The 25,871-nt window shown below is 37.7% G+C and overlaps 1 protein-coding gene across 4 annotated transcripts in view; it reads right to left on the minus strand.

Annotated features, from left to right (window-relative positions):
* The window catches only part of Ptprr (protein tyrosine phosphatase receptor type R), a 198,503-nt gene that overhangs the window by 30,029 nt on the left and 142,603 nt on the right, over positions 1-25,871 (minus strand). For all 4 annotated transcript variants that reach the window (XR_016534601.1, XM_090328250.1, XM_090328251.1 and 1 more), the window contains 4 exons: positions 5,559-5,745; positions 3,743-3,827; positions 1,104-1,183; positions 571-708 (listed from right to left, as the gene is read on the minus strand). Coding sequence is in view for 3 of the 4 variants with exons in the window: in XM_090328250.1 (XP_090184376.1) it covers positions 571-708; positions 1,104-1,183; positions 3,743-3,827; positions 5,559-5,745 (490 nt within the window). In the remaining variant the exon portion in view is untranslated. The remainder of the gene's footprint in view (positions 1-570; positions 709-1,103; positions 1,184-3,742; positions 3,828-5,558; positions 5,746-25,871) is intronic.

Raw genomic sequence — 25,871 nt, forward strand, 5'->3', positions numbered from 1 at the left:
TTGAAAGTTGGCGTGTTTTCAGTAAACAGCATTTTCCTGGTAGTGTGAAAACTATAGTGAATTCCCTTTCAGTTGTGTTTCTCACTATCAATTTGATCTGTAGAAAATCAAAGTTCTCTCTAAAGTATTACCTTTATATCTTTAGAAAGCCTATGCAGAGAGTAATTTAGTTGTCTTTCAATTTAAAGACTAATAATTGTTAGTCCAAATATTTCTTGCATAAGTTTTAGATTCTGACTGGCTGCAGGAAAAAAGTAAGTAGGAGATAACACATAGAAGATGTATAACATAACATGTTTGGCTTTGATGTTCCTAGAGGACACCTGACTTAGTGGTCAGAGTACCTCCCTCATATCTCTGAGGACCCGGGCTCAATTCCCAGCATAGAACATCCAGAAAGAAAAACAGAGAAGATGTACTAACTGGTACAAAAAACAAAAACAAAAAACAAACACTCAAAAACACAATAACATTTCCATCTTCAATGAATCTTTTATAAACACATGGTGATTTTATGTACACCAAAAAAATCTATTCTAGAACAGTAAAGAACTTGCCTAGAGATCATACCTCATTTTTTTCTTTGAGTTTTGTGATCATAACAATCACAGGGCTGTCTTCTTGCCAAACCATCTGCCAAAAGTCATTCACGGTGTTGATCATAGGGCCCTGAGTGGCAATGAATGCTTTCTCCTTGCCGCTGTAGCCCTAGTTGGAGTCAAGAGACAAAAATAGTGGGGTTTTAAGTTTGAGGTTCACAGTAAAAGCTTAGGGAGAGGTCTTCAGAGTAAAAATAATCATGCTAGTTCCAAAACAACACAGATTTCAGCAACTTCGTGGGTTCTAGTACACCGTGCTTGTGAACATCTTTCTATCAAGTCCAGTGAGGTGTTCTCTAGAGAAGGTGGTACTGTTCGTTTCTCACCAGATGGCTGTAAGGAGGCCATAGTCAAGAGATTCACAGAGGGTGTACTGAAAAGGGCCTACCACCAGTACTGATACTACTACTGCAAACACACAGAATACTCGCTAGTAAGTAAGTTAAACTTTATTCTGACATGTCAACATGCTTAGTAGAAAGAAATTCGTATCTATGTACTTACTCTAATATAATTTGCATTAATGTAGGTGCTCAGTGAGTCAGTTGAGTTTTTTGGTCTCAAACACACTCTGCTGAGGGGATCTAAGGAAGAAAGTAAGAAAGAGTATATTAAATAGATTTGCTCTTTTTAAATTCCCTAAGATGGCGACAATCATAAGTAATACTTATATTCAGTTTCATCGAATACGTCAAGTAGGAATTAGATAGAGATAATTAAAAATGCAAGATATCCTGGCACAATCAATGTACATTATAAAATTGGCTTTAAGTAAAAGTACTATGAAAGATGGTAAGAACCCCAAATAATTTTAGGAAAAGATAAAGCAGTTCAACATTCTTTGATATTCCCTCAGACTAACAATGGAGTCTAGGTCACTCTTACTTAGATATGGACAGAAAGTGTAGACTCACTCACAGAAATTATAGACTCACTTGTGACTCACTTCTATAGCTTCTAACTCATGACAATGTGGTAGAAGTGACAGAATGTGACTCGATCATATGCCAGATTTCTTCTGCTCTCCTTCTTTGATTGTTTCCTCTGTAGGAAACTATCATGGCTTAAGGTAAACAGTTAAACCTAAAGGGAGTTTATTTATGCTGTTTGCAATTTTGATCATTTTATAATTATCAATTTGTATAGTATAGTCATCTTATGGTCTAAAAAACCATGTTTTAGATCATATGTATAGTTTTGCCTATCATTTCTGTCTTTTCTGATACTTTGCAAGCAATAATATGGTTCTTCCAAATTGCATCTCCTAAATTGTCTTTTGTGCAGGCCTGGGTCTGGGTGTTCAGGCACAGACATTTTCAACAGAAAATCCATCATTTGCAATGTGAGTTGTCAGCACAGGTGCTCGGTTCCAGGAGTCCACCCAGTTCTGGGAATGGAAAAGCTGACACAGGACTGGGAGCCGTTGATAACATTTTGGCAGGAAGTAGAGAAGACTGAACTTTGAAATAATCCTAATAAATTCCAAATCCTTCTGAAATTAGAAGATCTATAATTCTTGCAATGGGCACATATTTCTGGATTCTTTGATAGCATATTTTATATGAAGATATTGAAGTGGAAGAAGAAGAGTAGGAAAATATGGAGGAGAAAAGGAAAGGAGGAGGGAAAATCGATTCATCTATGGAGCCCATCGCTCAACATGAATAAATTGCATGGAGCTCAATTTATTTTTTACCATGAATCAAGTTTATAGTAGTATTTCTCATTGGGTCCTGATATCAGCCACATTTGTTTGCTAGAAGAAACTTTCTGGTTTCAACATCAAAAGGAACTTAGAAGTCCTTGGAGTTGAGCACAGGCTAGGTCAATCTTATGCATAGTGAAGTTTTTCTGCTAAGAGTTTTATTGAGCTATAACTCATATGCCACAAAATTCAATCATTGAATTTTGTTACTGTCCCCTATAAACCTGTGTCAATATTATCCTAACCAGTGTGATAGTGTTTTCATTATCCCTCAGATCAACTCTCTACCATTTAGTAATCATTCTCTAGTTCTCTCAGTTTGTGGCAATGACTGATGACCCTTAAAGTGAGTTGTCTTTTTCATATTGAGTTGTAAGAGTTATTTTCATATTTTACATATAAATCCCTTATAAGGTATGTGGTTTGTCCCATTTTGTGGGCTGACTTCAGTTTCTTGGTGCTGTCATTTGAAGCATAAACATTTTAAAGTTTGATGAAACTTAATTTATCCTTTTTTAAATTTATCCTTTTTTTGTTCTTGCTTTTCATAGTAGGCTGTATAGATTTGTCTACCACCTTCCCTCCCTCCCTCTCTCCCTCCCTCCCTCCCTCTCTCCCTTCCTTCCTTCCTTCTTTCCTTCCTTCCTCTCCTCCCTCCCTCCCACCCTCCCACCCTTCTTCCTTCCTTCCCTCCCTCCCTCCTGTGCTGATACTACAGCTTACATTCACAGTTAGTTTTTTCATCAAAAGCTTATGTTCTATAACTTGAGGAACACTTCCACTTTTGGCTTTTTTACTGCTTAATTGAGATAAGAGACTTCTCATTTTCTCTGCCAGAACTAGATTCTACTCTTGATTCTCAGATCTCACCCTCCTAAGTAGCTAGGGTTATAGGCATGAAACACTGAAGTCCAGCTACACCTGCTGTCTTTTTAAGATTTGTATAGTTTATCTCTTAACGACATGTAGAGACCCGATCTACTTTGACTTTGTGGCATAAACAGGATTCAATTGTTTTAGATTGTTGATACCAAATTGTTTCAACACAATTTAGTACAGGGTCTTCTGTACTCATTGAATTCTTTGACACTTGTATTGAAAACTAATTGCCCAAACTCCTAATTTCTTAGGAATTTGTATTTACTGGAATTGTGTGCTGACCATTATGATAAAAATAATCAATGTGTGTGAAGTAATGCACCTTCTGTCTGGTGAGTAAAATGTAATTACAATAAAAATATATGAAAAAATAATAGTATAGGGTAAAATGGCTAATTTCAGGTACTTTAAATGGCTTTCAGACTTCATAACTTGTAACTCTAAATGAGGTGTGTATATATGAGTGCTGCGTGGTTTAGAATTGGTTTGGTAGAGGTCAATGGAGAAGGACAGACTGTCCTGTGCTTTACAGTGAAAATTATTAAATCAAGAAACTTACTTGGCAAAATGGTCTTATAACGATTTTTAGTTCCATGACGTGGAATATCAATTTCTTTGGGATCCACAAAATTCATTGGTATTTCCTGTAAAAACACATGATTATCAAATTGGTGTATCTCACTCTGACACAAAGAAAATCATCATAGGGGGTCATTTGATCCATGCTGCAGTGGACTTCAAAGCAGTTCATAGAACGGACAATCACTCCTGGCTGGCTGCACGACACCCTTCCTTTTATAAACATGTTGGCTGCACCCTGTCAGGCTAACTTCTAAGGAACAACACTTTCTATTAGAAAGTATTATATTATATGCAGTTGTTACAGAACTTAAAACATTTTTCAGACATTTAAACTTATGCTTGGCTGAGTAACTTCCTTTTAAAAGTTATTTCATCAAGCTAGGTGCCCCTATTTCACACCTATACCCCTCACTAGTCAGGATGCTGAAATCTAAGGATTGTAGTTTGAAGACAGCCTGGGCACACTGAATGTTCAATAAATGAAAAATGTTCATGTTGGATGATTTGACAGTGGTAAATCTATCCTGACAAAGGCTCAAGTAGGCAGTATCTTTACTCTTTCCTCTCTTTCATTTCATCTCCTGCTGAAATAAAATCATCGTGATACACACACAGGGATACATGCAGATCATCAGCTATGTCTCCACACTATTTCTCTTCTGAATCCTCCTTATTGTTCCCACGGGTCCTTTTAGTGCACTAGTCTACATGAAGGTTTATTTCATAATCGAAGACCTATTGTGGCTAAAACAGAATACTAGTTATGCCTCTGGTTAACTGGAGAACATTGACTGGTTCTTTCTTCCCTCAGATTCCATTTTCTTCACCTATAAAAAAGATGACACTGTACAGACTCTACATTTGTCTTTTACTTCAGACAGGTAACAATAGCTTATGGGGCCAAGAGTAGGCCTTACCCAATTAAGATCTCTTGCCATTACCTTGGCTGCAAATGTCTGCACACACCATAGAATGTCTAATTGACTGTACTCAACCAGCATGGCTTACCGTGTACAGATAACTGAGAGGTATGGAGTAGATCTAGCAAATGAATATTCTCCTTGCACAGTTAGTAGACCTAAAAAGTTCTAATCTGATTGTGTGTTCTCTGGTGTCTGCATCTTAACATCATTTATCAAATGATCACCAGAGATATTGAGCCTAAAATGGTCCTCAACATCATTTTGAACCTACTTTTAGGCTTCCTTCTATACTCAAGAGCACCACACAAATTCTATTGCTCAAATAACAAAGAAAACAAAAACAAAAACTCAGTATCATCCTTGAATTCTTTATTTTTAACTGCCTCACCCAACGAAGCCTACTTTTAGTTAAGTGTTAGAAATTCACTTCTTACTTCCACAGAATTATCTCTAGAACCTGCAAACTCTTCTGTATAGTGCCATGTCTTCAGCAGACAGAGTGATCTTTCCTAAAACACAGATTAAGTCTAGATTCCTAAATGCATATTAAGGCTTGAGTCATCTGATAGTTCAAAGGCTCCGCTTTTATCCCACGGTCATTTCAATGCTTCCACTCACAATAGACAATTCAATTCTCCAAACAGCAACAACAAGGAACAAGGATGCTTCTTAATTCTAACATACCCAGCTTCCTGGTCAGGTATTACAAACTCAGTCTCCATGTAGATACTACATGGCAATGCTTCATCAGTAGTTGTCATGGCAGAGGGTGGATCTGAAACCCTTCAACTCTAATTTATTTCCTGTAAGCTGCTGGAGTATAGGGAAATATCTGGATAGGAAAGCATAAACCATCAATAGCAGGCTCACCATAAATTCACTCTGGAGTAAATGTGAACTTGCCACGACGTCCCTCAGCTGTGACCTTGTAAGAATGCGACTGGCAGACTGCAGGTACTCCATTGCCACCTTCTCTCGTGGTGTTGGTACAGCCACAAGTGGTTCTACATTCCCCAAGCTACTCATGTCCAAGGTAAGAGATACATTGGACCCTCGTCTACATAAAAAAAATAAGGCGTTGGATTTAAATATCACATGAATTATATTGATCACATAAATGGGTGTTTTTGTACATGCATACAACATAGTAAGATTTTTTACAGAAACAAGCATTAAATTTATTTCTCTTTTGGTATGGTACAATAACTGACCGCAGATAGTAGTTTATAGGAAATTGACAATTTTATTGTGCAAATAACTCTGAATTGAAAATATTCACTATAAGTTATTATCGGGTATATTGCTACAGAAATAATAGGAAGACAATACCAAGTAAAAAAAATTAAGAAAAGTGAACATATTTGAACTGAGAAATCACATGGAGTTCAGTATAAAAACAATATAGTTTTCTAATGCTTTAGGCATTCCATAGAGTATTTATCTATATATATTTCAAAATATTTACAAGTCATAAATATACAATTTTAAAACTTCTCAATTAAAATTAGCAAACTCTATTATAGTCAAATTATTGCCAGTAGAACAGAATTTAAGCTGGGTGCTGGTGTCTCATTCTTATTATCCTAGCTCCTCAGGAGGCTGAGACCCGAGGACTAGGGTTCGAAGCCAGCATGGGCACACAATCCCACAGGACTCTTATCTCTGATTAATCAACAAAAAACCAGAACTGGGGCATGATTCAAGTGCTAGAATGCCAGCCATGGGCAAAAAGGCCAAGTGAGAGTTCAAGCCTTGAAGTACAAGAAATATAATGACCAAGAAAAAATGTAGAAGAAACAATGCAAGCAAATTGCTCATAAAAATAAATGCTTGCTTGCCTAGTATGCACGAAGACCCAGGTTAGATTCCTCAGTACCAAATATATAGGGAAAAAGAGCTGGAAGTGGTGCTGTGGCTCAAGTGGTAGAGCTCTAGTTTTGAGAAAAGTCCAAGGACAGTGCTCAGGCCCTGAGTTCAAGCCCCACAAAAAATAATAAAATAAATGCTTGCTTATTAAATTTTGGTAACAATGAACAAAGTCCTACTTTTTTGCTTCTCTGTCAGAGATTTTATTTTAAGGAGACCTTAATCCTCAAACATTGCTTTTTACTGAGATTAACACTTGAAAAATCAAAGGATATAATCTAGACATTTGTCACTAATGGAAAGTACATTCTCCATGATAACCTATTTATCTTAAAGTTTCCCTTTATTATTGAAATACATTTCCCTTGAGGCTAAAACAATTCTAGAACACTTCATCTCAAAGTCTCAGAGTTAATCATGGAGTTAAATTTGTACAGAATGTTGACCTTACATGTAGACCACATTTTCCACAAAACCACCTTATTGTGTGCTAATTACTTGCCTGACTTACCCTAAAATATGGTGGTAGGATGTCATTAACTCAGAGGGAAAAAGAAGTATGGTATTAATTCATGTTTTCAAGGAACAAATAGTATTTAGATCAATTTAAAATATTTAGTGAGTTAGTTATATCCCATGTTTGAGAAAAAATAGAGACAACTATATCTTGGGTTTGAGAAATCTTGAGATTAAATATACACATATTTTAATTGTACTATTTTACTATCATAAAATAATGCATGTTTATTAATTTGTAAAATTAAGAAGGAACTAAAATTGTTCCTACATATGTATATGTACACACACACGCACGCACACACACACACACACACACACACACACGTCAATTGTAGGGCTTGAACTCAAGACCTAGGAGCTGTCTCTGAGCTTTTCTGTTCAAGGCTAGCACTACAACTTTTAAGTACAGCACCAATTTTGATTTACTAGTAATAAATTGGAGATGAGAGTCTCATGGACATTCCTGCCTGAGCTGGCTTCAAACTTCCATCCTTAGATCTCAGTAACTAGGACAGGCATAAGCCACCGGCACCTGGCTACACACACACACACACACACACACACACACACACACACACACACACACGCTCTTGTGTGCGCACACACCTATGTATGCATGCATGCATGTGTGTATGTATGTATAGTACTAGCATTTAAAGTGACTGATCTTTATGCACTGGCAATGACTTGTTTTAAATTTTAATTTTTTATTAGAAATAAAGATATGATCTTTTTAGTATTGGTGTTGGAACTCTGGACCTTGTACTTGTTAGTCAGGTACTCTACCGTTAAGTCACATTTCCAGCCTTTTAAAATAACTTTATTTTTAGGAGATCTTGTTTCCTGCCTACTGCTCCTGAACCTATCTGCCTACCACCATTGTTGGAATCACAGGCTCTAGCCAGGGTCCCTAGCTTCCATTTGTGGAGATAGAGTCTTATGATCTGTTTCTGCCCCAGATGGCCTCCCTGAGAGGTTAGGATAGATGAGAGATACAGACTGCTGCCACCAGCTGTGGGTTGAGAAAGGGTCTTGGGAACTTGGCACATGAGCTCCCTCCCCTTCTCAGCCTCCCAAATAGAAGGAGAGATATATTTTCATTCATTATTTATAAATACTGACCTGTGAGAATTTCCTGTTTGCATTCTTTTCTAATTTTTGCACTATGGCATTAATACATTTTTATGATTGATTACTAGGGTGTCTGTATGATAGTAATTGTTTTTCAGGCATACCTGCTGTAAATATACAGTGTGTTCTTCCTTTAAAACACTAAGAATTGTTTGGGATTTATACTCTCATCCAGTCAAATATACTAAGCATTGCTTTCATATATAAGAATTCTCCTTGAAATGGTGATCTTTCTGGTTTATTTTTTCTTTTGAGACAGGGTCTGCTATGTAGCCTCAGCTGACCTGGTCCAATCCTATTGCCTCAGCCTCATCGATGCTGGGATTTTCGGTGTGTAGCCATCAGGGCTGACTAGGTTTTATAAAATGTAATTTTTAAATCTATTTGTACCTTATTTTAAAATAGGGTAAAAAAAAATCTCGAGGTGTATTTCCTCCCAAATAGATGGTATACATTTCTGACTCACTTTACCAAAAAATCAAGAGGAGGGATATTTTCACAAATACAGGAATGCTAAGTTTCTACAAGCTATTATTGACTAATGGTCTAAACAAGAGTGTGTACTTGTTCTAACAAGTTCATAAATGAAAATAATAAGAAGATAAAACACGATTAGAAAAACATTTCAGAAACAAAATAAACATAAACTTAGGAGAGATTCAAATTAAGACAGAATTTAGAGGAAAAAAAAATCCATAGAACTAACAAGAACACTTAGACCTTTTTGTGTGGAAAAGTGAGACTACAAACTCCTCTTGAAATCATGGCTTCTATTTTGTCCTGTAATTTTGGACAAACTTTTTAGCCTTGTTCTGCCTCACCATTGCAGTTGGACGAAAGGAACATAATAAAAAGCATTATCAAGAGCCTGCCTTGACACCAATTATTATTTATGCCAAAAAGTAAATAGGAGGGAGGAAATTCAAAAGATACCAATGCAAACAATTGAAGGAAAAAGCAAATTCTTACGGAAAGGTAAAAGGAATGCAATGTGCAGCAGTGTTAATTACAATTAAGTGAAAAGGAAAAACATGTATAAATATTATGGGCCAGAGCCATGCAGCCAGCACAGCGGAATATAAACAATTTTAGTATGAAGCTGTTCAGCTGGGTCTCACATACCTAATATCTAAGAGGTGGGAAGGAAACCCAGCTAAGAATACAGACACACTGAAAGTGAGCACTGGAGTTAAACAGTAGCCATTCACTTTCCTGGAAGGCAAGGGTGTTATCACTGGATTTAGGCTGAAGAACTCCAGGTCCCAGTGCTTGGCATAGGGCCCCTCATTTTAGACATGCTCTTCCTTTTCATATGTACTGGCCACCGAGGACAGTAAGACTTTAAACACAGTGACTCATTTAGCACAACATAAAGGACGAAAATGAGAATAGAAAAAAAAAAAAGGTTAAGGGATCGTTTTGGCCTATAACATAGAAAGATGCACTTCTTGGACGACTATGCAAGAAAATTGTTTTCCAGGGGAGAAATGATAGCAGCTGCTTCTCTTGAACTTGAGGAGAGAGGATAGAAAAAAAATATATTTTAAAGATTGTAAGAAGAATTTAGCACAGAGTGAAAACAAGCATATTTAATCTTTGAGAGTACATTTTTTTTGTAGAAACCTACATCAATGTTCAGCACTGTCTTATTTATTTTAATTTTGAACTTGAACTCAAGGCTTCAGCCTCTTGCATGGCTTTTTCTGCTTAAAACCAGTGCTGTGCCACTTGAGCTACAGCTCTAGTTTAGGGTTTTTGCTGGTGAAATGGTGATTAAGAATTTCATGGGCTTTTCTGCTTCTGTTGGTTTTAAAATGTGATCCTTGGATCTCAGTTCCTTATTGGCTAGGATTACAAGCTTGAGGCACCAGTGCATGGCTCAGAACTATCACTATAAATACATGTACCCCAAACTACCTGTAAGAAGAGTTTAGCATTGACAGTTTCCTTAGATCTGAAAATGTGACCAAGAAAATCAACCCCTCCCTCCCGTCCTTGACATATTATATAACCTGGGCTTGATTGTCAAAGATAACATTGAACTTTCCCTCTTCATATTTCTTCCTTTTTTTTTTTTTTTGTCAGTCCTGGGCTTGAGCTCAGGGCCTGAGCACTGTCCTTGGACTTTCTCAAGGCTAGAACTCTACCACTTGAGCCACTTCGGCTTTTTTCTATGTATGTGATACGGAGGAATCAAACCTGGGTCTTTGTGCGTACTAGGTAAGCCCTCTACCACTAAGTCAAACTCCAGGCCCCTCACTTCATATTTCTTAATTAATTCTATTCTTTCCATTTGTTCACATGCTTAGTTTTCTAAGAAAAACTGAATTAAGAAGGAAGAAGGAGAAAAAAGAAGCCTGTGTTCATTTAAATAACAAATGAAAAGACAAAAGGCAAAGATGAAATTCCTTTACTATATGTGAACTGGCTCGTCTCAAGGGTTCTTTGCAGCCCTCAGTCCTATGACTTTTAAGTTCTATGGGAATAGTATTTAATAGTTTACGGTTTCTACTTCCTCATCTTCAAATAATATAAATTATATATAGTACCCAATTTTTGGTCTCTTAGAGTGGGTATCATTTTAAAAAGATACTGAACACTAAGAAAGTGAAACTGTGATATAAATACAATATTCCTGATTTTTAGAAACTGAAATAAATAAATAGATATTGTGACCACTCATAATAAAATTTCCCTAAGGAAATCCTGTAGTGGAGCAATGCTAATAATCATAAAAGATTCCAGGCATGAGACCGGGAGGAGGATACTTAAGTTTCATCTAAGTAGAAAGAAAAGCTCCTAACACAGAGAATGCTTTCAGTGGGAAATGATTCATTTGTTTACTTGAAAGCATCTACTCTACCAAGTGGAATGTTACTATTCCGTTTAAGTTGCTAAATAAAAGCTTTTGAATTTTTACAAAGATACTTGACTTTTCTGTGTACATAGAATGGGGTAAAATTTACCATCCTGCTCTTTCTTTTTCTCTTGATTTTTCCTCCTTCCCTTTCTTCCTTCTCTCCTTCTTTCCTTCCTTTTTCCTCTTTTTCTTTCTTTCCTTCCTCCTTTTCCTTCCTTTCTTCCTTCTTTCTTTCCTTCATTTCTCTTCTTTTCTTTCCCTTCTTCATTATTCATCCAGTAGTGAAGCATGAATTCAAGGCCTCACACTCTCACCTGCCTTTTTTGTTCATGCCAGGTGCTCTATACTTGACCCATATCTCCAGTTCTTATTTTACTACTGTATTAAAAAATGAAAACAAACATTAAAAATAAACATAAACTGAACTTGTTATATTTTAACCTAAGCATGGATCTTAGAATCTCAGCATAAATCAATGCTTTGCTGTTTTAACTTATGTGTGATTATAGGCTTTATCAGGGTTAATAAAATTTACAGAGGTGATTCACATTATATAAATAAAGCAAAGAGGCAAAATTATGAGACTGTCTAATCTAGCTAGGAAATGCAGAATTACCAGAGCATTTTCCTCTATTTTTGACACAAAGAGAAATAACTTTTTACCTACAACTTATGAGTAGCACTTTGAGTTTCCTGATTTCCTCCAGTATAAATGATTAGAAAAGAAATGTTCAGTCACAATTTTCTTTTCAGTAATTCTAACAAATGAAAACCATGACCTATTTGTGTAGCCTGTCTCAAGGCCTCTCCCCCCGAAAAGGATGTTTAGATTAGCTATCTTAGAGATATTCCAACATTGGGATATCTAACCTAGTATATAAAATCATTATAAAACCTATTGAGATATTCCAACCTAGTATATAAAATCATTAGTTCAGTTAAAGTGTAACCAAGAGGTATGTTAGCACGCGCCATCTATACACATAGCAATGGAGTGACTGAGGTGGAAAGATCTTGAATGTGAGGCCATCCTGAGCTATGCAGAGAGATCCTGTCACTAAATCAGACAAAAGAGAATAATTCCAGTTGGAGCTCATGTAAGTCCTTCTCTTTTCTTTGATACTAAGGACAAATATCTTAAGTCCATGAAGGAACGTCAAGAGCTACCTTTATCTAAAATGAACTCTGTCAGGCAAAATTATGAAAAAAATCTATGGCTCTCAGACTCTCCCCAAATGTTCAGCCAAGTACAATAATTTATTCAAATATACATTCCTGTGTTTGTTCAGTGTCCACTTAAAAGTGGACCACCTGCCAATGCAATTGTAGGCTTTAGTTAGTGAGATCCCTTGCCAATAGATCAGAATGGCTGTTGCCTTACAGGGCAGTGGCCTTTCACCTTGGAATTTCGGAGTAGGGAGTTACTTCCTTCTGGCCAGTAAAGAGTTGGTGCCTTCCCTAGGCTACTCTGTGGCCAGAGATTGTACTGAAAGTGTCATTGCTTAGGTGGAAGGAAGGAAGGCGCCAATTACCTGGAAGGGTTGCTCTCGTGATAAATGAGGTGGGAACATTGATCTGAACATTGTGGTCACATTCCTGCCAGTGTAAACATGCAATCATGTTATCAGTTTTCAGTGATGTCGAGGACAAAGATGGATGTTTAAATATAAATTATTGGACCTGGATGCCAATAGTTAAAATAAACCTATCTTCAAGTGACAAGAAATTTGTTGTTTCGGTGCTACTTATAATAATTAATTTTTATTTCTGGGGTTTTCCCCCCACCCACCCACTGACAATTGAGATAATTTCAAAATAACCCTGAAGATTAAGTACTCATTCATTTTTTCCCTGCCTAGGCAAGTTAAAAAATTCTGAGGACTGGGAAGTTGGCTTGGTGGTAGAGTGTTTGCTTAGTATGCATGAAGCCCTGAGCTTAATTCCTCATTACAACAGAAACAGAAAAAGCCAGACGTGGTGCTGTGGCGCAAGTGGTAGATCATTAGCCCTGAGCACAGAGAGCTCAGGGACAGAGCCCAGACCCTGAGTTCAAGCTCCAGGACTGGAAAAAAAAAATTTTTTAAATCTGAGTTGTTGTTGCTGTTTTTTTCTTTTGACAGTCCTAGGGCTTGATCTCTGAGTTTGTATGCTGTCCCTGAGCCTCTTTTTCTCAAGGCTAGCACTCTAGCACTTGAGCCACAGTGTTATTTCTGGCTTTTTCTGAGTAGTTCATTGGATATAAGAATCTAAAGGACTTTTCTACCTGAGCTGGCTTTGAACTTGATTCTCAGATCTCAGTCTCCTGAGTAGTTAGGATTATAGGCATGAGCCACCAGTGCCTGGCTAAATTCTGAGTTTTGGCACTATGTTTGATTACCTATATTATATCTATGATGCTGATGAACTGATAAAAATGAAATATTTATTGAGTGTGTAATATCATACACATCTTAAAGAGTGACCCAAAATTTGTCATGTAAGGGACACTCTCTTGCTTCCCATAGGACATAAATCTCTCAGCTTTTCTAGAAATAAAAGGTGGTTTTAATTGGCATGTTTCAACCAAGTCAAATGAAATGAAAACAAGTGCCCAAATGCCCAGAGACCATGTTCAACTAATTTTCTAAAATCAGCTAACATTTTGATATAAAATTTAAATTATGCATTCCTCTTCTATTTATTAAGGTATCATTTAAATATCACAAAGTTCATGTTCCTATGTTATACAGCATAGTCGTAGAGTTGCATAAGCATGACAATAAAGCTTAAAACATTTTACTGGGGCCAGGAGTTTGGCCTAGTGGTAAGTGTGCTTGCCTAGCATGCACAAAGACCTGGGTTCAATTGCTTGGTATCACATACATAGAAAAGCCAGAAGTGGTACTGTGGATCAAATGGTAGAGCTTTAGCCTTGAGAAAGCCCAAGGACAGTGCTCAGGCCCTGAGTTCAGTCCCCAGGGCTGGCAGAAACTGAAACTAAAACGACAACAAAAAACACTACCCCTTCCCCCCTCCCCCCCAGAAAACCAACACTCTCTCTACCCATTAGTAATCCTTATTCTTCTTTCTCCAGTTCTTTGAAACTATTAATCTACTTTTCTGTGTCTAGGGAATTTACTTATTTTGGACATTGAACTTGAGTCTTGTAATAGATCATCACTGAGTCTGAATTCTTTCAGTTAGCACAATGCATCCAAAGTTCATTCATAGAGCAGCATGTTTGAGTCCTCCATTTCTTTCCATCCACACATTACATTCTTTTATATGCTACATATAGTTTATATATCATTAGATTATGGACATTTCAGATGTTTCCACTTTTGATTCTTATGAACTAGTTGATTCTATACGTGTAGACATATGTTTTCATTTCTCTTGGGTTAAAAACTTGGCAATGGGCCTGATGTATCTCATAATAATCTTAATTTTTTTCCAGCATACCAATGAGTGACAGCCCTAGTCCTAACATTTAACTTTGTGAGACATCCAAATGTTTTGCCAAGTGGCTGACCCATTTTACACTCCTGACAGCAAAAAGTATTAGAGTTCTGGTTTCTCTATGTTCTTGCCAATGTTTTTAATTGACAGAATTGTGTGTATGTGTGTGTGTGTGTGTGTGTGTGTGTGTGTTTGTGTTTGTGTGTGTGTGTGTGTGTGTGACCCTAATGATTGGGAAGGGATATCACAGGATGTCTTTGTTGATGTTTAGTATATGTTAATGGACTTACTGTTATTTGCATATTTTCTATGGAGAGATGCCTACTGAAACCCTTAGTCTGGATAGAATCAGGAGTGTTAATTATATTATTCTCTATCTGTATGAGTGAAAATATATCATGATAAAAAGAACTGGCATTGTATTAAGAACCACATAAGGAAGCTGGGCACCAGAAGTTCATACTTATTATCCCAGCTACTCAGGAGGCTGACATCTGAGGATAGCAGTTCAAAGCCATCTCTGGCTGCAAAGAAAAAATCCAGGTGCAAAGTGTGCCTCAAGTGGTAGAGCACTAGCCTTTAGCAGAAACAGCTAAGAAATAGTGCTCAAGTCCTGAGTTCAAGCCTCCATACCGGTAGAAACAAATGACAGATGGCTATAAATTGGATCATAAACTTATATCTAGTTTTGAGTCATTCTGCTTTATATATTATAAATTATATATTGTATAATTTGAGCACGAATGTGAGTTTAATAATTAATATGCAATTAGATATCTATTGGTAAGTATCTATTTGTACATATTCTAAATTTTCTGCTATTACAGTGTTGCAATGAATATTCTTGCTCATTCAGATATATCTATAAGCCTGTGATAGGAGTGGTGCTGTGGCTCAAAGTGAAAGAGCACTAGCCTTGAGAAAGGCCAAGGACAGTGCTTAGCCTCTGAGTTCAAGCCCTAAGACTGGCAAAAAATAAATAGCACCCAGGCTCTAAGTTCAAGTCTCAGGACTGGTACACACACACAAAGAGCAAAGAAAAACCAACCCCCACACCAAAAATCCCACAAACTTTTACCAGTTTTGTTTATATACTCTAATCATTTTAATAGGGCTGTTATTTAAGTTTGGAATTACAGACACATCAAAAAAAGACTTGGATTAAGACAACCTCTCATTTTCAGATAGATTTCTTAGTAATTTTCACATGTTTCCTATCATATGTTCTTATTTATTATGAAAGTTTAAAAAATTACCAAATTTGAAATAGGGAAAGGAGAAAAATTAAATAGGAAAAATTGTTATAATATTTCTGCTCTTTGCTCCAACAACTCATTCCTTAATTCTATACATTATTGGGGTGCAAATGGTCTGCAACAAGACTACGGCCTCAGTGAGACTCATGGGAAGGGCTTTACCAACTGCTTGGAATATGTAAGGTACTTAGCATCAGTGTCCTGCCATAGCAGCCCTCATCACTGCTCATGAAAGATTATTTCAAATGCCATTTACATCTCTCATGGAGGATACCTCAGCCTGTCTCTGGATATACAATGGGCAATCATCAAGTTTTCACTGCAATACGGTGCCATTCAGATGACTTCTAAAAACCATAAAGCCCCAGATTAAAATAGCCTAAACTTAACATTTCCATCCACACTCTAAGGCAAATGGCAGTGGAAGATAGGTGAAAACAGGCTTTTAAACAGGGTTCTGAGGATAATCCCTGCATCTAATAAATTGTTTCCCCTCAGGTATTGTTTTATGAGTTCATTATTTGTTTTCACCACATTTTTTTATTATTTTATTTTGTGCCAGTCCTGGGCTTGAGCTCAGGGCCTGAGCACTATCCTTGGACTTTCTCAAGGCTAGAGCTCTACCACTTGAGCCTCAGCACCACTTCTGGCTTTCTCTATGTATGTGGTACCGAGGAATTGAACTTGGGTCTACCACTAGGACAAATTCCCGGTCCCTCACCACATTTTTTAAAAAATATGGAAACCTTACTACCCAGTCAATTCTTCATCTCTGAGATATTCAACAATGACATTTTTACTGCACCCTGGGGCATATTATTTGGGGGGTGGTATAATAATAATAAAGGACAAGGAAAATCTTTTTTAAAAAGTATTTATTGCCCTTTATTAAAGGGAGAATGTTAGGCAAGAGCTAATTTGAATACTAACTAACTCCGACATGCAGGCCCATTAAACACTCCTAATTTACAGTAGTGACATTTGGTTTTGGAAATGGTTATTTTGATGGAAAGAAAAGCTTTATGGATTATCTTGGGTAGGCTAACAAGCTGTTGGACCCTGAGCAGGGATTATGAGGGGAACACCACTGAATTTAGCAAGTAAAAAACACTGGATGTTCAGTTACAATTAAGAACAATATTTATAACTGCCATGTAGTTTGTTTGTTTGTAATTTAATGAGAAAAGGCAAATGAGGGCATTCAAAGCATCCTGAAAAGTCACCATGCTATGAAGACAAATCCTTCCCCCATTCAGAAGGCCGGGTCACCCCACCAAGGTAGAAGACAATTGACCTATTTTCTTCCCTTCAAATAAATGCATCTTTGCATTTCTCCTACCATGGCAGGGATCTGAAGGGTGGAAAACAAAGTGAGAACTGGATATACAAGAGATAGTCAAGCCTGACTAGATGTCGAGTTGTTTCTACAATTGGACATGTTTTTCACTGATTCCAAAATAATATTTTTCCAAGTAGTAGTTACCTTTACAACATACTAAACATTGCACTGTAAAATTTAGTAAGTAGTCAGTGATTTCTTTTCCCTGTAACGGTGCTTACTGATTGCTGTCGTAGAGACCCAGGCTAAGAAATTAAACATAAAATATTGTTTTTCAAAAAATCCCACACAGTCCCATTTGAAATACTTCCAACTATTAACTACACGGGTCCAGATAAAAGAGAGTTCCATGCAATATGTGAGTAAAAAGTTGAATACGTATTATATATGTCCAGAAGATGTTACTCTGTGGGCTCTGTATCCTGACAGTAAACTTTATTTTTGTATGTTTTTAAAATGTTCCATGATGTTTTAAGATTAAAGTGATGAATTAGAAAAACAAAGGTGAGTTGTAAAAAAAAAAACCCAACAGATTACTTTGATTTCTTTTGGAACTACTTCCTGTCAGCTATGTGTAAGGCAATTAGTCCCATTAGGCCTTAATGAGAGATGCTATACTGCCAAGAAGTTTAAGAAATCTTTTGTGTTTCATTGCTTTATACAACCACTCTTCTCATTCTGTCTTGACTCTGGTAAAGTATTTTGAAAAGTTGGATGTTCCTTACTCCTTTGTTTCACGTGAAACAAATGATATCTTCATTTTTATAGTCTTTGACCATTTATATACTTTGAATTTGCCATATTGTAAATGAGCTGAAATGCTTCCATACTGTAACATTGTGAATATAATGGGGCAAAAAAAATGAATGTATAGATTGAAATGTATTTATACCAGTGTGCATATGTTTGGGTTATTGGGATCCAATAACCTAATACTAAGGGTGCTGCACTGTCTTGGCTTCCATTTGTCTGAATTAGCCATGCATGCATTTTCTACCAATAATCCTCTGAGTCAGATGAGGATAGTCAGAAAAACATGAAAGAGATAAAAAATGACAATACAAATAAAGTTCTTGAGACAGTCTGTTCAAACGGATAGAGCTTGTTCACTAAACGCCACAGAGAGGTTTCTGGAGTTCATGTCCACCCCTAACAAATTCCAAAAGTTCTTCAGACCTCAGCAAGTCAAAATACACTGCGGAAATCATTTTTGACAAGAACTCTTGGGCTAAGCTTGAAGTAATCAGTATCTAGTTAGGACAGGAATCACCCAGTATCCTGTGGAGGAAAAGAGCTGACATATGGGGCCATTGAAGCCTTCCCCTCCTAATCACGCTTTCTCATGTCCTGCCAATTCACTCTTGGGCTGCCCCCGATAAGGTGAGGGATGTTCCGGGAATTTGGGGTTCACAAATGCACACTTCACAGGATTGCACAGCACTGTCTTTTTTTTCCCCTTAGAGATCATTTCTATGGTACAATTGTGCTTTATCAAGAAATTTCTCTTCAGATTGGAACCCTAATAGAACTTACAATATTCCCTTCACTGCATGATTGTTTTGTGAGGAGAAGAAAGAAAAAGGCCCAAAGACATAAGCACCCAGATTTGATTACTTCTCTCAAAAACACACTTTCCTCATTGCTAACAAGAGGACAGTCTTTCTGAAGGCTGTGACATGAAAATCTTCTAATGGGCCCTGGGCACTCTGGCTGGAAAGCTCTGATGAGGACATGGTTGGGTCATAACCAGTACAGTCCCTACTGGAAGTGGCAGAGGTGACTTGTGGGCAGGGAAGATCTGGCAGTTCCTTGTCAGCTTTAGCATCATTACATGGCCTTTCCTTGATGATATGATTTGGCTCCAAATCTTAAGGACACCTAAGTGTTCCAAATAGGATTTTTTTTTTCTTGAGCACAGAGAATTCTTTAATGTCCTTTGGACAAAAGCCAAAGCTCGACCTGTTCAACCCCTTGGGTCTGGTCTTTTGTGAGTGGTGCACAGGTGCCATCTGCAGGGAAGAAGGTGGCACCAATGGCTCTGCTCCAATGGAATCCAGGCAGAGTGCACTGTTTTATTCCAGGATGCGTCTGTTTCCAGTAAAAGCAGAGATTACAGCGAAGTCTGACATGAACCGAGAAGCCGGGAAAGCAGAATTACTGGTGCCTTGGGCAACAGGAGAAGTAGGAAAATGGGAGGAGCATAAGACTTGGTGGTCCACAGAAGTAGACTCAAATCCCATCTCTTCTGCAGGACACTATCACCAGTGGCATGGATTCAGATGTTTGTGTCTCACTTTTTTAGTTGTGGAAGTTGAATGATAGCGTCTACCAACTTGAGATGCAGATAAAGATGAAACCATTTCATATACTTTTCAATGCATCTTGTATAGAACCTGGCAAAAAGTCCCTGCTCAGCAAATGTCAGGTTCAGGCTAATAGAGGGTGAGGTACACTGAGAGTTTTCCTCCTCTCCAAGTAGTGATAGCGGTCTTCTATTGTTTTCATACTTAATAAAAATAAGTGGTGCCAACACTAGACCCAGGAATATTCTCCTTTATTTGAATACACTCAGAAAATGATCATAATTCCCCATTCCCTTATCTTTGACTCCTACTAACTTTCTCCACCTAGGAAAGATGAAAGTTCAGATTGGAGTCCTTGCTAAGTAGTGTCTTCCTCTACAGAGAAGTTCCACCATAACAATGTTTTTCATTCTAAGCATATAAGAGGTTACCTTTTCAAAAAAAAAATGTGTCATGCTAGACTATCCAGAAAAACACAGTGGCCACATGTCCCTGAAAGGGATGAATTTCAGATATTTGCTCACTGTTAACTTTTATTATTTAGATAGCTTATGTGTTCTCTTCCTTATGCATAATCATATCTTGTCAAACCTATCAAAGCTTGCAGCTTTGATGCCAAGGACAGTAAGAAATAGTCATGGCTTGAGTTGGATTCATTTAACATAGCACTTAGCATAGCAAAGTTTCTGTCCTGGCTTGAACTGAGGGCCTGAGCACTGACCTTTGTCAAGACTAGCGCTCTACCACTTGAATTACAGCACCATTTCTGGCTTTTTTCTACCATATATGGTACCGAGGAATTGAACCCAGGTCTTTGTGTATGCTAGGCAAGCACTCTACCACTAGACCAAACTCCCAGCCCTAAACATTGTCTCTCTTGAACATAGCATTTCATGAGGGGCACTGCTACTGTGAATGACCACTGGTAGCCACTTCCCTTGGGGATGTGTCCCTGTGAGACTGGTGGAATAATGAAAGGAGGAAGTGTTAGCATATTGTGGGTTGTCCCTGTGTGAACAGAATGTTTCCCCCCTGTCAAATCCAAAGGCTAAGGTAAATGTGGATTACAGAATGTCTTATAGGTTTTCAGCAGGATTCAATTCAGGTTCACATCCAACTTTCTTCTAGGCCCTCAGCAAATGCCATGTTTTCCTGGTTGTTTAAGTATTATTTTAGGTGGTAGGCTTCTACTCTTCTTGAATATTGGTAAAACCATGATTTGGGCTCTGAAAGGTGCTTAGAATCCAAATGTTGCCACCTTCCTCCAGACTCTTAGGCTTTATTCCACAGTTGAAGCTTCTTAATGGCATATCCTCTCATAGAGAGAACAAGCAAATAAAATGAAAAACAAACAAAATTAAAAAATCAATATTCGGGGCCGTGTGGCCTAGTGGTAGAGTGCTTGCCTAGCATGCACGAAGACCCGGGTTCAATTCCTTGGTGCCACATACATAGAAAAAAGCTGGAACTGGTGCTGTGGCTTAAGTGGTAGAGCTCTAGCTTTGAGAAAGCCCACGGACCGTGCTCAGACCCTGAGTTCAAGCCCAGGACTTGCAAAAAAAAAAAAAAAATCAGCATTGCTATCTCCCTGGGCATGGCATGGGATCTGAGGGAAAGGAAGCTGTTTAAAGTGGCACAGTCCCTGGGGTGATAGAGCCTAGAGTTTGAGAATGCGTGCCGGCTCCTTCCATGATTCTGTGGTTCCCCATTCACCCCAGTTGTAAATGGAACCACAATATGGTGTGGAAAACGAAACGATCCAAGAGCAAATGAGCAGAGTTTGTTCTCAAAGTAAATGAATAAGTAACTAAATGCTCTGTGCTTTGGGGGAAATGGGCCTTACAAAATCCCCCGTGACTACTTCCTCCCCTATCCACTTTCCTGCCCTCCTACTCTCACAACCCAGGGCATTTTGCGGCCTTGTGCCTAGGGCTTGAGAAGGTCTCGGGTGAATAAGAATGCTTTTCCTGTGTAAGAGCACAAGACATTTTAGGAACAGGAAAAGCCTATCCGGTCCAAAATACCTGCCCTTTTTTAGGTTTATCTTAATCTCACCTTCCTGAATCTTCCCAGAGAAAAACATTTTTTTTTCATGATTTCTATGTGCTATCACACCTAATAAAGGTAATCATAGCTTTTAGTTATGATTATCTTTAAAGCGAATGGTTTTTTTGAAAACCATTACAAGGTTGGTAGATGGTTTATAGTTTTTATAGTGTCATAATCTCTAAATTTGAAAGAAGAGTCTCCAAAGAAGCTTGGCTTAAGAGCTGGGGAGATCACCTGACTTGATTTTACACATAGTTTTGAATTAGGAGTTATCCTATTTGTCATGTCCTGGGTACTAACATTGTCTCTCAGAGTGCTCAGTGGTAAGAAAAACGTTTAGAGGGGCTGGGATATGGCTTAGTGTTAGGGTGAGTGCCTGGCATGCATAAAGCCCAGGGTTTGGTTCCTCAGTATCACATCAACAAAAAAAGCTGAAAGCGGCACTGTGGTTCAATTGGTGGGACAGTGCCCAGTCTGTAAGTTCAAGCCCCAGGACTAGCAAAACAAACAAAAGAAAAAAAAACCCAGAAATACAATTTATGTAGAATAGGATTCGTTATGGAAAAAAAAAAAAAGACAAGTGGCTAAAGATCAATCTCAAACAGCAGAGATCTGTTAAAGAGCTTAACATTCCCTGAATAATTCCATACCCTTGTTCCACAATTTATATTTGGAATTTATAATAGGGTGAGGTAAGCCACTGATCATCATGAAAAGAAGTGAAATAATTATTCCACAGATGTTTCTATGCTTAAGAAAATTCACTTTTTTTTGAGTAAAAAGCCAAAACATGAGCCTTCTGCCTCTGACCTGCTGAAGAGGGATCTGTAGCAGCATTTATATTTAGTGTCTACAAATTTTATGCACTGATTTTTTTTTAAAGACCTCCTTAACTCTGCAAATCAACAAATCAGTGAGAAGACACCAAAACTGTCTGCCAGATGTCGACTACTGATTAATTTGTCTTAAGTTCAGCCAAAAGGGAAAAAAGATGACGGGGGTGGAGCATGAACAGGCAGCACACAATCAACATCAGGCCAACCAAAGTTTCCTGTCACCTTGGGAACAAAATTGATTGGCACCCGCTTCCTGTGTACAAGTTGAAAACCAGTAGCAACTGCAGTAACAAGAATAAACTACAGATAAGAGACTTGGAAATTAAATCAAATCATATCACCAAAAAGTAAGCTTCAAAGTTCCTCAGCAGAAAAGGCCTGATATAATTTTGAAATCATTTTTCAAAACATTATTTTGTATTTCAGTAGATTTAGGTCTTCTTTTATTTGTTTCCCTGTCTTGGACAGTCTGAACTCCTTACAAAAGTACACAGCAGGGCTGGGAGCATGGCCTAGTGGTAGAGTGCTTGTCTAGCATGCATCAATCCCTGGGTTCAAATCCTTGGTACCACATACCCAGAAAAAGCTGGAAGTGGTGCTGTGGCTCAAGTGGTAGGGTGCTAGCCTTGAGGAAAACCCAAGGGCAGTGCTCAGGTCCTGAGTTCAAACCCCAGGACTAGCAAAAAAAAAAAAAAGGACACAGCCATTTAAATCCATATTAGGGGCAAACACTTTGCTTGACTTTATAGCTTCTTGTCTTTCAAAAGATAAAATTCTGCCAATGCACTAGAGTGAATTTTTGCTTTGGCATATTATTATGCTTATTATTATGCTTTCTGCAGAAGGGCTTTTTTCTGTAAGAGCAGTCTCATGTTATACAGAGAGTAAATAATTCAAATATAACTTGTAAAATAAACTTTGAGGACATGTGATTGAGGCTGGGAAGGTAGCTAAGTAGTAGAATGTTTGCCTCACATGCCTCGCATGATTTCTAGTCTATAAGTAAACAAAACAATATGTGATTATTAGAGGCAAAGAACAACCAAAATGGAGCCAGGGCATCAGCATTTATCTTCTTGTTTGTTTAAAAATCTTTTCCTAGTTGGGCCTTAGTGGCCCACACCTGTGATTCTATCTCACTATTCAGAAGGCTGAGATCTGTGGTCCATAGTTCAAAGCCAGCCTGGGAAGAAAAGTTTGTGAGCCTCTTATCTCCAGTTAACCACCAGAAAATGAGAAATAGAGCTATGGTTCAAAGTGGTAGAGAGCTAGCCTTGAGCAGAAAAGTTCAGGGATAGTGGGCAGGTCCCGAATTCAAGCTCTATGACCAACTAAAATTTTTTTCCTTATCTCTTCGTTTCTCTTTCCATTCACATTAGAACATATCCTCACTGACATGGCCCATGTTGATTCTAATTGCTTTCAGTGTGGAGTTTACAATTTTACTCCTTAGTGCTTTCGTTATACATTTACAAATATCTAGGGAGTCACATCAACAGCGGAGGATTCTCACACATAACGTTCTCAGCTTAATTTGTACTTCATTCAAAAAATAATATAGACTCCTCTCAAAAGGTTAAGCAAATACAGGAAGAGACAGAGGCAGAGTATGGAGGAATAATGGAATAGAAAAACAAAGGTGTTTAACAAAGTATACTTTCTGTGATAATTAAAGCTGAGACTGTGCAAAAGGACCATTTGGTGGTGAAAGGCGTTTGTTCAAAGTTGCCTCAGACCCTTTTAGAATCACTCTTAAATTTTCTTTTTTAAAATTGTAATTAGTAGAACGGTTATATTATATTCACCAGATAGGAGATGCATTACTGCATATACATTGATACCCCTTCTCATGTTTTTGTCCCCATTTCTCTCCCCCATCTCCTCCTCTCATCTTGTTTTCCCCTCACTCTTGAATTTTCTTGATTACATAAATGTCCATAAACAAAACAGTCCTTCTGCTATATCCAGATTTCATATGACTTATGTATTGGTATCAGTTACAATAATTAAGAGTAGACTAAAGCAAGGTGCTTGTGGCTCATGCCTATAGTTTTAGCTTCTCAGTAGGCTGAGATCTAAGGATCGTGGTTCAAAGCCAGTCTGGGTACAAAAACTCTAGAAGACTATTATCTCCACTAAACTACTCAGAATAAGCCAGAAGTGGCACTGTGGCTCAAGTGGTTGAGTATTATCCTTGAGGGAGTGAGTTCAGAGGTAGTATTCAGGCTGTGAGTTCAAGCTCCAGGAGCAGCAAAAACAACCAATCAAACAAACAAATGAAAAACATTATATTAAGATCCTGGTCATCTGAGGTTCAAGTTAAGGTTCTTTAACTTAAGAGTATGATTTGCATGTCATCTTGTTTCTCTTCTGTAGAATGGAAATGAAGGTGTAGCCGCCCATATTGTTTACAGCGTCTTTAGAGTACTTATAATGTAAAGAGTATAAGAATCTATAGGTATTTGCTCTAAAGTATTGCTTAGGAAATGAAGAGAGAAAAATATCTGTCCAGATTCCATGAAGATAAAATTGGATATACAGTTTTCTATACAGTTGCGTGAATGTGGAGGGCCAACTGAAATTCTTTAGTTTGCTAATAGAATTCTTTAGATTCTTTGCTAATAGAATAAATGTAAAGTACTTAGAACACTTGGTACACAGTAAATGCACCCAACTCTCAACTGGTTTCTCACTATGAGACTTCCCATTTGTCACTGCTGCTGATTCACCAGATGTGGTTACTCTGCTTTTACAAACTTGAGGGATTGGTGGGGTTCTTTTACTGCCTCAACGGCCACTACAATTATAAGTCATAACTCTAGGTTCGATGTGTGAATGCTAATGTTGGTTTCTCTCTGCTGTGAAACAATTTCCATTAAAAGTTTTGTGACAAGATCTCATTATGTCTCCCAGACTGACTCCGGAGATAATCTTGTCTCTACTTCCTGAAGAGCTGGGACTACAGAGATGAGCCACTACACTGGGTTTTATTTTTGTGTTCACTTAAATGTCTGTGTTAAGCCTGTATTACTTGTACGATCCATTACAAATTTTTAGAAATGAATGCAGACTAAGAACACATTGATGATATTGCCTTTCTACCAATATTTTATGTTATGTCAAGACAAGGATCCTGAGAAAGGAAGGGCATAGAATATACTTCTCCCAGGAGAAGAAGGCCACCTTATATTGTACACCATTTACTGAACAAGCCTAAAGAGACCTAACCTGAAGACAAGATCAATTTATGATTTAACTATGTACTCATAGCTCATATGACATTTAGCCACTGACCAGTTTTATTGTTATTTTTATCTGTGTCAAAGCTTTCCTTATTTATCTTTATTTTTAAGAAGTATTTTTGATAAGACAAGAAATCTTTTGTAGATTTCAGCTCAACCGTTCCCAGGAGAATGCTCTTGGGTGGGCTCTTAGCTCAGGGTTGAACAATTACTTTGACATTAAATTGCAAACAATCTCCCAGAAGTCCTACTAAGAATAAATAAAGCACAATGGAGTAAAATTATCCCCCAAATCTAGGAAAAGCAGAAATATTTTTGGTCAGGAAATCTATTTAGTACTTCAT

The sequence above is a fragment of the Megascapheus bottae genome, chromosome 2 (assembly GCF_031878675.1).
Source record: "Megascapheus bottae isolate mThoBot1 chromosome 2, mThoBot2.hap1, whole genome shotgun sequence".
In the NCBI taxonomy this organism is placed as follows: domain Eukaryota; kingdom Metazoa; phylum Chordata; class Mammalia; order Rodentia; family Geomyidae; genus Megascapheus; species Megascapheus bottae.